The sequence below is a fragment of the Chiroxiphia lanceolata genome, chromosome 2 (assembly GCF_009829145.1).
Source record: "Chiroxiphia lanceolata isolate bChiLan1 chromosome 2, bChiLan1.pri, whole genome shotgun sequence".
In the NCBI taxonomy this organism is placed as follows: domain Eukaryota; kingdom Metazoa; phylum Chordata; class Aves; order Passeriformes; family Pipridae; genus Chiroxiphia; species Chiroxiphia lanceolata.
The window spans coordinates 118612873-118624365 of record NC_045638.1 but is presented as its reverse complement, the minus strand read 5'-3'; the positions used below and the strand labels follow the sequence as shown (position 1 = coordinate 118624365).

At 50.9% G+C, this 11493-nt stretch overlaps 1 protein-coding gene across 3 annotated transcripts; it reads left to right on the top strand.

Moving 5' to 3' along the window:
- The first annotated feature begins 4047 nt into the window (after nt 1-4047).
- On the top strand, nt 4048-11252 carry ADPRH (ADP-ribosylarginine hydrolase). Of its 3 annotated transcripts, none has more exons than XM_032679323.1 (4): nt 4048-4463; nt 5551-5897; nt 9736-10096; nt 10774-11252. In XM_032679323.1, the coding sequence occupies exons 1-4, from the start codon at nt 4210-4212 to the stop codon at nt 11159-11161; spliced, it is 1350 nt and encodes a 449-aa protein (XP_032535214.1). In that variant the 5' UTR covers nt 4048-4209; the 3' UTR covers nt 11162-11252. The 3 variants fall into 3 exon arrangements, with proteins under 3 accessions (XP_032535214.1, XP_032535213.1, XP_032535215.1); XM_032679322.1 differs by having other exon boundaries at nt 4053-4463; nt 5551-5900; nt 9739-10096; XM_032679324.1 differs by lacking the exon at nt 4048-4463 and adding an exon at nt 5304-5432 and having other exon boundaries at nt 5551-5900; nt 9739-10096.
- Nucleotides 11253-11493: the final 241 nt, after the last annotated feature.

The window sequence follows — 11493 nt, the reverse complement described above, 5'->3', positions numbered from 1 at the left end:
CAAACACTGTTACCATGGAGGTGGGGAGCACTGGCATGCAACCCAAAATGAAAATGTCACTGGATTTACATCAGGGAGCAACTGGCCTGTCAGCCCTGGAGCCTCAGATCCACCGCTTGAGCCAAACCCCAGGTCCACAGCAACCGTCCAGGGTTGCTTCGCTGATGGCCCCAAGCTCAGAAGCAGGACTTGGAGACTACTAGGGAGGCCTCTGGATCCACACACTCTCATTTGCCAATACATCAGTTATAAACCTAACAAAGGGCAAGTAAAGATGAGTTTGCAGTTCTGTTTGTTAGATGTGGACAAGGGAAAGGCAATCACAGCCCTCAGCTCGCCACAGATGTTCTCTGTGTCCCTGACCTTTCTGGTTGTCCCAAGCTGGGATTGCAGTGCCTATATCTGTGGTAAAGCAATTGTCCTGCTTATCTTCTGCCCTGCAGAATTATGGTTATTTGAAAAAGTTAGACCACGTTGTATTTTTTTTAAATTTTCTTTTCAAGTCTGTGTTAAGGATGGCTTTTGGAAGCATTCTGAGGAGAATGGTAGGCACCACAACGAACAGATCACACTGATTTTCCACCATTTCCCTTTTGCCCTGGGCAGTGAGTCAGGCCTGCTCTCGGACAGTTTGTGGAAGAAGGCAAGCTTGGAAAGAAAGAGGCGGCTATTTCTGCAATGAAGTCTGCTTTCTCCAATAAGAGACCAAAGTCCAGTGTTCCCTGAAACCAAGTTGCTGCTTGGTCCTGCTGCCATGTCCAGGACTTGCTTCAGCCAAGCCCTTCAATCCGTCTCCCACTATTCCATGCAGGATCCCACGTCCAGGCAAAAGCCTCTGCAACTGGCTTTGCTGAGGCTCAGGCTGTACTTGCAGCCGAAGCTCTCACCAGCTGTGCTGCTCTGGACAGCACGGAGGGATGCCATTCCCAGGGGATGTCAGGCAAGAAGTGAGGGTCACCCTACCCGCGTTAGCTGGAGAGAGCAAGGCCCTGTCCTGCTGAGGGCAAAGGAAGTGCAGAGCCAGAAGCACCTGCTGCTGCTGGGGAGCCCATTCCCTGCTGCAAACATCCAGCTAGAGCGAGCACAGCAGCCCTGAGCATCCTGAAACAGCGAGTGCTTCCCTCACACAAGCACCAGGGTCACGCACCGCTGCCTCAGCAGCACTCCTCACCGAGCTGCTGGTCCCAAGCAGACCTCACGTGGTGTTTGCTGCCCCTGCTTTGAATGCCCCTGTTATAGTAGATTGTTATCTTTGTCACTGGCCAGTGACAGACATGCACCTGGGGACTGAGAATTGGGGTAAGCCCAGAAATATTCCCCACTCAAATAAAAAAAAAATCCTACTCTCATTACAGAGAAAAAGGTGCTATTAAAAGAACGAGGGACTGTTAAGAGTTTGGCACTGGTGCAGAATGAACATGTTTTAGAGACCCAGAAGGTCCCGTGGAAAGGCACCTTTGAACCTTGGGGGGGGCAAAAAGATGAATAGGAGAGGTGAAAAATCAGAATTCTAGATGTTCCTTTACAGTCCTGTTTTGGGGACAGCTGTAGGATGTAGAACTCTGCTCTGACCCAGCCATTTTTAAGAAGTGTACCATGCATTTTTAGTGTTCAACACCTGGCCTGAAGGCCTCATGTAGTTCTGAGGAAATGTCCCACAGGGTCTAAACCAGTATGTAGCTCCAGTGCTGCAGTGCTGCCCTTCACAGCCCCTCTGAACAGCAGCCCTTAACCCTGGGCTCATCTAGGAAGGTACATTTTTTTAGTCAGAAAGAATTACCCTTTTTTTTTCCGGATGAATATAAAGGAAAATTCTGAGTCTAAGTAAATGCTAACCACAGCGTCCAACACATGGCAGGGGCATGCCAGCAAGCTTGCTCCAAGGTGGTACTTTCCAGAAGGCATATCCTGGCCACTGGTCCAACGCAGCGTAAATTTTCATTAAAAAATTTTCATTAAAAAAAAATACAACAAAACCCCCAGAATGGTGCAACATAGTAAGTCTTTAACTCTTTGCATGGCTCAGCACTAGAAGGCCATTATTGCAAAGGGGGAGCAATTGTGCCCACCTCCCCATGCCATGGGCTCAGTCAGGGCAATGTTTCTCTGCAACATCTTGGAGCTGGAGGTGCTCCCTGATGGAGAATGCTCTCCTTGTCCACTTTTGGGCATCCCATAGGACTTACACAAGGAGCTCCCTTGGGGATCAATGCATGCATTGATCCCAAAGCCTGAAGACTGCTGCTCTCCCCACCCGTGGTTTCCAGGCTCCTGCTGCTGGTTCCTGCTGCTGGCTCGTCGTCCGCTGTCTGTCTGTGAGGAGCCCTCAACATTTTTCTGTGATATATCTCAGACATCACTTAACTGCACTGTGCACCTTGGTTTCATTTTTTAGGAAGCTGAAAGAGTTCAGGAAACAGGAAGCAACGATGAGATCCAAACATCCCAGTGTCACAGGCATTTTTTTGCTGACATAGAGGTGTTCTCCCATCTTCCTGTCCTTTTGAGGAACCCTGCAACTTTCCTCTCTGCTCCTCTGCCCTTCAGGCTGGAGTAGAAGTCATTCCTCACAGACTGCAAGTCAAAAGTGGGAAGGGTTTTTCCTCTCACAGGCCCAAACCTTAGGAGAGAAAAACCCCACTTTGCTTTTAAGCATTGCACCAACCTAAATAAATTCAGAGCTGTTCCAGAGAAAATAAAATGAAGCAGAGAAGCAGAAAAGGTCACCAGGCACTGCTGGCAGTGTTGCCACACTGTCAGCTTCTTTTCCCACTTCCCTTTCTGTTACTATTTTCTTTACCAGATGCTTCTCAAACTCCACATTTGTAGCAGGCTGCAGAGGCTGCCCACATGAATGGGTATGGCATACCAAACTGCTCCTGCACAGCACTGTGCTCTCAGCTACCTGAATTCCCCCAGGACCCCACTCCAGCCCTCCACTCTCACTTTCCCCCAAATTCCCCAGGGACTCTGCTCTGACCCAGCACTACATTTGTGATTGCCCTGAAATCCCCCAGGGCCGCAGCTCAAAAAATACCATGGCTTTCTCTCATAGGCATCCAGGGGGGATTTTTTTTTTCCTTTCATGTTAAGAGGTGCTGCTGCCTTCGGAGGTGAACCAGGGCTCTGGAGATCTGACGCACAGAACATCAAGTGACTGCCGGTCGGTAAAAAAATTTGTCCTCCACAAAGTGCAAGCCCAGCCGTGCTCTGTCCTGTTTCTTGCTCCTCATTTGTGCTCCTGTCTCTTCCTCACCCACTGACTACATTCCCTCAGCCACCTAGCCACCACCATCATTAAAAACAAAGGATAAAGCAAGGCAGTGGGATCACCAGGCACCTCAGGACACTACATAAAGCAGCACCACAAGACACAGCAAAGACCAGACCTGGTTTGGGAGAGGTTGGGGTCACCAGGGAGCTGAGCTGGGCCACGCTGGGGCTGTGGGGAGACCAAACACCAAAGGAGGTTTTCTCACTGAAGTAAATGGTCTAGAGAAGAGGAGGCTTAAGAGAGACCTCATCGCTCTCTACAGCTACCTGAAAGGCTCTCTACAACTATCCGAAAGGAGGTCGTAGTGAGGTGGGGGCTAGTCTCTTCTGCCGTGCCTACAGTGAGAGGACTAGAGGAAATGGCCTTAAGCTGAGACAGGGGAGATTCAGATTAGATATTAGAAAAATATTTTTGACTGTTCAGGTGGTCAGGCGTTGGAATAGGTTGCCCAGGGAGATGGTGGGAGTCACCGTCCCTGGAAGTGCTCGAGAAATGTCTGGATCTGGTGCTGGGCGATGTGGTTTAGTGGGTTAGGGTGGTGATGCTGGGTGGATGGTTGGACTGGATGATCTTGAGGGTCTCTTCCAACCCCGATGATCCTATGAGGGGGCAGGCACCTGAGCAAAGGTAAAGGCTGGAGAAAGGAGGGGAAACACAAACCAAGGCCAGGGAAGAAAGGTCTGTCCCCAGCGCAGACACCGAGCGGGGCCCTGCTCCCACCACCCCTCAGGGGCTCAGCCAGCAGGAGGGAGGGAGGGAGCCGCTCACGCAACCCCGCGAGCAGGGGGAACGCTGAGAGCGCCTTTCATTTTTACTTCATTTTATTTTATTTATTTATTTATTTATTTAATTAAACAGCCCGTTTCCGAGCGGTGACTTCACCTCCCACGTGCCGGGAGCCCCGGCTCCTGAGGGCGCCCAGGACCGTCCCGAAAATGAAAGCGGACACAACCCGCGCCGGGCCGACCCTCCGCCCGCGCCGTGACGGGCCGGCCGCGGGCGGGGGGGTTGTCAGGGCCGGCGGGGCGGGCCGGGGGATGCGTCCCGGGCTGAGCGGGGCTGCCGAGGCCGCGCCGTGCCCCATGTCGCCGGGCCACCGGTGGCTGCCGGGCCGGCACAGCCGCCGCCGGTACCTGCTGGCCGCGCTGGCGGCGCTCGCCGGCCTGGGGGCGCTCGCAGGGCTCGTCGCGTAAGTACCCGCCGGGGCCGGGAAGGGGCCGCGGCTCCCCGGCTCGGCCGGCCCCGCCGTCCTGCCCCGCCTGCGCTTGTCCCGAGGGAAGGCGAGGAGCAAACGCCGAGCTGGGGAGCGGGTGAGAGCAATGCCTGTGCCGGCACCCGGCTGTTGGAGGCCCGAGGAGCGGGGCCGGGCGTTACCGCCACGGCCCGGGCCTGCCAAAGCCGAGGAGCTCAGCATCGCCTTACCCCGTACTTACCCCATACCTCCCTCGCTTTTGTACCCTGGGGGTCAGCCTTGCCTTACTTCCATACTTACCCCATACCCCTTGCTTTTGTATCCCCGGGGGTCAGTCCCTCCTTACTTCCATACTTACCCCATACCCCTTTCTTTGGTACCCCCGAGGGTCAGTCTCACTTCATACTTACCCCATAAAAACCTTCGTTTTGTACCCCCAGCAGTCATCCTCAACCTACTTCCATACTTACCCCATACATCCCTTGCTTTTGTACCCCTGAAGGTCAGCCTTGCCCTACTTCCATACTTACCCCATACCCCTTGCTTTTATACCCCCGAGGGTCAGTCTCACTCACCCATACATCCCTTGCTTTTGTACTCCTGAGAGTCAGCCTTGCCTTACTTCCATAGTTACCCCACACCCCTTACTTTTGTCCTGAGGGTCAGCCTTGCCTTACCCCAGAGTACAAAAGTCGCTGGGTGCGGTTCTGAGCTGGCTGCCCTTAAAAGGGTGGGGAACATGGTTGTGGTCACATAATCTGCACACGCTTCTGCAGTCCTGCCCTTGGATCTCGACCTTTCAGCGAGGTACGACACGTGGCGTTGTCTTGGGCTGCTGCCACTGTCCCAGCAGGACATGTCTGGCTGCCCCTGGCCCAGGGCTGGGCTGCCTGGGAGCTGCCACTTACCAACGGTGGGTGCACAGGGAAGCATGTGCTGTGAAGAAAGAGATCCTCCGAGTGAGACGTAGGTGCTAGGCAGGGTATCCAGCCTGCTGGAGCTTAGCAGTACAGGCCCGTACTGAACTGGGAAAGACTTTATTTTCAATGTCCCCCTCCTTTTTTTTTTTTTTTTCCTCCTATAGGGTTTTCTACTTTGAATCAGTCCGGGGGCAAAAAACGTCTCTTAAGAAGCTGGAAAACTATGTGGCATCAATGGTGCTCAGCGCAGTCGCTGACACGCTGGGCTATAACAATGGGAAGTGGGAGTTCCAGGAGAGTGGCCCAGCGATCCACAGGGAGCTGGCAGAGCTGGGGGGACTCGGCAACTTGAGCATCAAAGGCTGGAGAGTCAGCGATGACACGGTGATGCACTTGGCCACAGCTGAAGCCCTCGTAGCTGCTGGAAGTCACCCCAGGTTACAGGATCTCTACTCTCTGCTTGCAAAGAACTACAAGGAGTGCATGAATGACATGGAGGGCAGAGCTCCAGGTAACCCCTCCATCACACTGTCTGGGCTGTGCTGTCGCTGGTGTCTCTCCTCCAGCTTGGAGCTGAGGCTGGCCCTGGCTCTGCTTTTGGCTGTTCACAGCGTTAACTGTGTTTCACCTAAAGGCAAAAGTGTTCCATGCTCAGTATCTGTTTCAGGATGAGCTAAAGAGGACAGAATAAGGCAAGCTGGAGTGGTTTGGGCTTCTCCTGAAGTAGGTGAAAAAGATACTGTTTAGCCCACGTTTACAGAACACTCTTACAGGTGTGTTTGAGGCCTAGCCTTGAACACAAGGGAAGGATGATGGCTTTTGCACTGGGGATGCCTACACTCAGTGGATAAAAAAAATGCAAATCCAACCACGTGTAACGCACACCCTGAGATGCTGCGTTAATGCAACACATTTAAACAGAGAATTAATACAGAACTTCTCCTAAAAAATGCCAAAATTACATGAAAAATATAATTAAAGTCACAAAGATCTTTGCTTGGAGTAATTATGGTTATTAAACCCAAAGTCTGCTTGTGGCTTGCTTGGCACATCTACTTTCTGTGACAGGACAGTCAGGCCAGACTGGTTTAGTTCCCTGAACCCTTTATTTCCATCATCTCTCTTCTCTCTGCATGGACACAGTGGTGCTGGGTCTGTGTCACAGGCAGTGGGCCTGGCAGCATTCAGGAAGGGCACCTTCACAGGCTGCAGTAGCCAAGCCATGTATAACATATCCCTGTAGTTCCTAGTTCAGCCAGACCTGCTGACCCCACTCTTCCCTGAGGATCCTGTCTGTCTCTGGCTCATGGTCCAGCCTGTTCTGGATGCTTGAATTAAATTGGAGCTGCTGAGGCTGGACCTCTAATTTGACTAGTGCAGGAAGCGTGAAGTATCCAGGAAACACTCAAATTCAGCAATCCTAGGCAAAGTTTATACATTGGAATTGTATGTATGCCTGGACCTGCTTATTTGGAGTGGCCAGAATACGTGAAGAATGTTCTTGCTTGACATTAAACATGGGAAAGGCAAAAATCCTGCATTGCCACTGAGCATTTCCAAAATAAACCAGGTTGGAGACTTGAGCAGGAATTTATTCTGCTTACCTTTCCACAGTGACCTCCTACCCATGGGTAAAGAATTAAATTATCAGTCTTCTTTAACACAGGTAGTTCCAGTTGTTGGCCTAATTAATAAAATATTTAGCAAGGAGCAATGATGCTTGTCAGGATAGCAGGAGTTGGCAGGTTAAAATTCCGAGAGATTCACTGCTGTTTTGGCAAAGGAACATCATTTAGTTTCCCCAGCTGATGGGGTCTGCCAAGGTGGACTAACCACAGCAGGGAGTGAGACAGCACATGGAAGGTATTTTCACCTTCACCATCTAAGCTTGGTGACTAAACCCTGAAATGAAAAGACAAAGGACCTAAAGTTTAAATGTTAGTAATTAATAGCTAAGGATAATAAGCACACCTGCTGCAGTCCTTCTGGGAGTAACTGAACAGCAATATGCCCAAAAGCAGCTCCCATTTGGAAGTGAAGAATTTGAAAGCAAATTTGCTATGGACACGAAGTGGAGTGACAAGGAAAGAAATGCACATTCTTTAGTGGGTCCAAGGACACTTGAACATCGTAAAAGTTTGGGGGAAGTGGGGAAAGAAATGTGGAAAAAAATGGAAGTCTGTTGGGAATGTTTTTGCAGCAGCCTTCTGGATTGTTCCGGATGCAGCCACAGGAAAGGCACTCAGTTCTGAGAGCTTAAATCCTGACCCTTAGGAGTTTAATGCCCACTGATGTGCTATCAAAGGGAATACCTAATCCATATCCTCAAAAGCTGTCTGCAGTCTGGAGTCTCCATGCCATATTGATAGGTCCTGATGATAGAGGTTGCATGCCAATAACTTCTTTTGGCAGCTCAGAATAAATGGATTTTAACTGAGAATATAAACCATGGTGGTGCTGTTCTGGCCTAAGTGAGTGCTCACTGGGGAATTGCAGCCCTGAAGGCTGAGAATGGAAAGTTGCTGTTGGAACTTTAATCAAACAGAGAAGAGAGTTCCCTATAACAGTAGGGGAAAGTCACACTGATCGCCCACGAGGGAGCCCAGACCTGAAACCCAAAACCTGCAGAAACAAAGGGATTCCCACAACGTTATGAGTCATTGGGCAGCCACAGCAGAGTCCCTCAGGGATGCAGCCCCAGGAGTGAAGTCATTATTGCTATTTGTGATGCACCACAGCCCCAAATTCATTGTTCCTCGCAGATTACAAAGCCAATGCATTAAGCAACACAAGCATGGAGGTACTTCTTTTTTCATGGTTCAAGCTACATCGCCTCTCCAGGAGGCCTTCTGCTTCAAAACTCTGTCTTTCAGTCCAAGCTCTCTGCCTGTGGAATTATTTAACCACTGTGTGGTTAACTCACCTTTTTTAAGTGCATTGATCAGTCTCAAACAACTGTTACTGTCTGTGCTCATGATGAGTCTAGATAAGTGGAATGGAAGCCTATTCCAGAAATAGAGTGTTTCAAGTTTTCTTGAAACTTTTTCAGGTTACCTTTCTTCACACACTGCTTTTTGCTTGTATTTCTCCTTTCCTTAGACCAGAAACCCCCTCAGGTTACTTTTAGTTTCCTATTGTTAGTACAAAGGATTCCTAACCAGGATTTGGTGGATTTCCAAAACAATTTCCTGATTCAAAAAACTCCTACAGCAGTTTTTTTTAAGAACTTGTTTTTAAAAGGAGAACTGACGTGATTCCAGCTTAGTCTTCCTAAATCGGCTTTCAAATGTTTTAATATTTTAACTGTTTAAAAGCACGAGGATAATACTTGTAATACTTCATAAATCCTCAAGAGTCTTAGCTGTCATATGCTGGTTCGTTTTACACAATTTTTCCACTTGCAAGTTATCAGTAGTCATCTCCTAAAACGATAGGCACAGGCTTAAAGCTGCAAGCAAATTGTAATGCAAAATAACCAGTCTTTCTTTAGAGTCTTAAAGCCTTGTCATCTTCCTCATTTTACCTACAGTTAATGCAAGAACTATCTCACTTTTTATCAAAGGACTGAGGTGTGTGGTCTCAACCTGCCCAAACATGTCCTGAAGAAACGTTTTTCTTGAAGTTCCAGCCAGAACACGAAAAGTCGATACTTCTTGTAAGGGTTAGAGGGGATTTAAAGGAAATTGTCTAATGGTGGTTTAAACCAAAAGGAAACAGCTTCCATAACAAAACTGTGGGTCTGGTTACCATGGGATGTTCAGACAAACCTAAACTCCACTGAGGGAGAGCTGGAAAACATTTCCTAACAGTGAGGCAATGGGAAAGATTCCTGAGGAGCTTGTGGGGTCTCTGCCTTTAAAAGATCCTGTAAAGAGGTTAAACAACTGAAAAAGCAGAGCTACTTAGACTTGCCTTGTGTTAGGGATCCTACAAACCCTTTCGGGGGGGAAAGGGTTGAGAAAGAGAGAGAAAGAGATGTGTATATATCTAATCTATTAGTGTATATGTTTTATAGATAAGTTATTAAGTATCATGAAATGTAAACATAAACAATGCCAGTAAATCAGCAGTGGAGCGTTTCTTACCTCCTAGACTTTCAAATTATTTTCACAAGCAGTAATTATCAGGTCTGTTTGGGGGGATACAGGATGCTGCAGCACTTTAAGGCAGCATACCGAGGTGTGCAGACAACTGGTGTTTTTAAAAGGAATCTCAAATCCCTTATGCAGAGTAATGCTTCCTTTCCCACCACCTTGCCTGTCTTCCCCTAGATCCCAAGCTACGCGACCCTATGTCCTACTGATGTGTGTTTCCTTTTGTTTTTCCCGGGCTCTGCCGCTCCTGTCCAGGAGCCACGTCTGTGGAAAGCACAAAGAAGCTGCACCCGGAGCGGCCGAACGGCTGGAGGATCCCGTTCAACCCGCAGGCGGGAGGCTGCGGGGGTGCCATGCGCGCCATGTGCATCGGGCTGCGCTTCTACCACCCCGAGGAGCGGCACACCCTGCTCAAAGTCAGCATCGAGAGCGGCCGCATGACCCACCACCACCCCACGGGCTACCTGGGGGCCCTGGCCTCAGCCCTCTTCACGGCCTATGCGGTGAACCGCATGCCCCCCCAGGCCTGGGGCAAGGGACTGCTGGACACGCTGCCGCTGGCGAAAACTTACGTGCGGAACAGCGGCTTCTTCGTGAAGGAGAACATGGAGAACTGGTGAGCCGCGCTCGCAGCACCGCGCCTTCCTAAAGCCCTGCTTACCCTCAAGTGTCAGTAATTCTGCTGTGGTAAACTCCAGAGCAGCACATGCCTGCTGTGGGATCAAATCAGTTCAGGATACCTCTAACTTGGGGGGAAAAAAAAAAAAGACAAAGGCAGATTGTGTTTGAGTCACGTAGTTGTGAGTTTTTCTGGATCCGGTATGAGGTAGGTAGACTTGTCATCTCAAGCAACCGTGATCTGATGAAGGAGGTGAAGCAGGGCAGGGGAACAGCATCAGGCTTAGGTTTGAGCTCAGTTTGAAAGTTATAATCAAATGTGGCTGCAGATCCACTGTGGCTCTGTGTGCAGGGGCACAGAGGTAGAGTTACTCTGAATTTGGGAGGATGACTCAGCTCTCACTCTGAGCCTTTGAATCCTGTGCAGCATGACAGCAGCAGGTGCTGGGCTGCCTTCTCCCATGTGGCTGGAGGGAGGGGAAATCTAACTCACCGAAACATGTCCTTGTGCCTCTTACTGTAAATCATGTCCCTAGTCTGACCAAGGGGGGACACCTACCATTTTGCCAAGCCGTTGCTCCGAGCTCTTGGCGTGGCACCTGCGCAGAGCTCAGGTATGTGCTCCTGCCCTGGGACAGCTCTTACAGCCGCTCCATCCCGTCTCCTCTTCTACAGGCACTACTTTGAAGACCAATGGAAAAGATACCTGGTGGAGAGGGGCATATCAGACGGGGTCTCGCTGCCCACCTTCCCCGCCAAGTATGGCGTGGAAGAGAGGGACAAATTCTACACATCGCTGAGCTACGACGGCTGGGCGGGCAGCAGCGGGCACGACGCCCCCATGATCGCCTACGACGCGCTGCTGGGCGCGGGCGACTCCTGGACTGAGCTGGCTCTCCGCGCCTTCTTCCACGGGGGCGACAGCGACTCCACTGCCGCCATCGCGGCCTGCTGGTGGGGGGTCATACACGGCTTCAAGGGGGTTCCCCTGCCCCTCTACGCCCACCTGGAGTACAAGGACCGCCTGGAGAAGGTAGCCAAGGCCTTGTACGAGCTCGTCTAGGCGGGGGGAGGCACGGGCGCGCTTACCCACCGCCCCTCCCCACTCGCTCTGCAGACCCACTGGATTAAAGTTTGTGAGCCTTTTCTCTCTGCATGTGTGTTGGCTTCAGTGGGGAGGCCATGTCGGCTCTCGGTTGGGGCTGGTGGGTGGGGGGAAGCAGTCACAAGGTGGTTTGATGGGAGCAGGCAGCAGTCCCTTGAGCAGCCAAGCCCCGGGACATCCCTCCTCCGCTGCAGGGCGGCTGCGCATCGTCTGGTCCTCAGGGGGAGCAGGAGCACCCACTGCAGCACTGCTGGTCCTGCTGCTGCAGCAGCAGGACAGGCAGCAAAACT

Excerpts from the sequence above, each read along its gene's own strand:
- ADPRH (XM_032679323.1), top strand. The coding sequence starts at position 4,210 with ATGAAAGCGGACACAACCCGCGCCGGGCCGACCCTCCGCCCGCGCCGT. Across the intron at positions 4,464-5,550 it reads GCGCTCGCAGGGCTCGTCGC|GGTTTTCTACTTTGAATCAG; the intron begins GTAAGTACCCGC and ends TTCCTCCTATAG. Across the intron at positions 10,097-10,773 it reads AAGGAGAACATGGAGAACTG|GCACTACTTTGAAGACCAAT; the intron begins GTGAGCCGCGCT and ends CCTCTTCTACAG.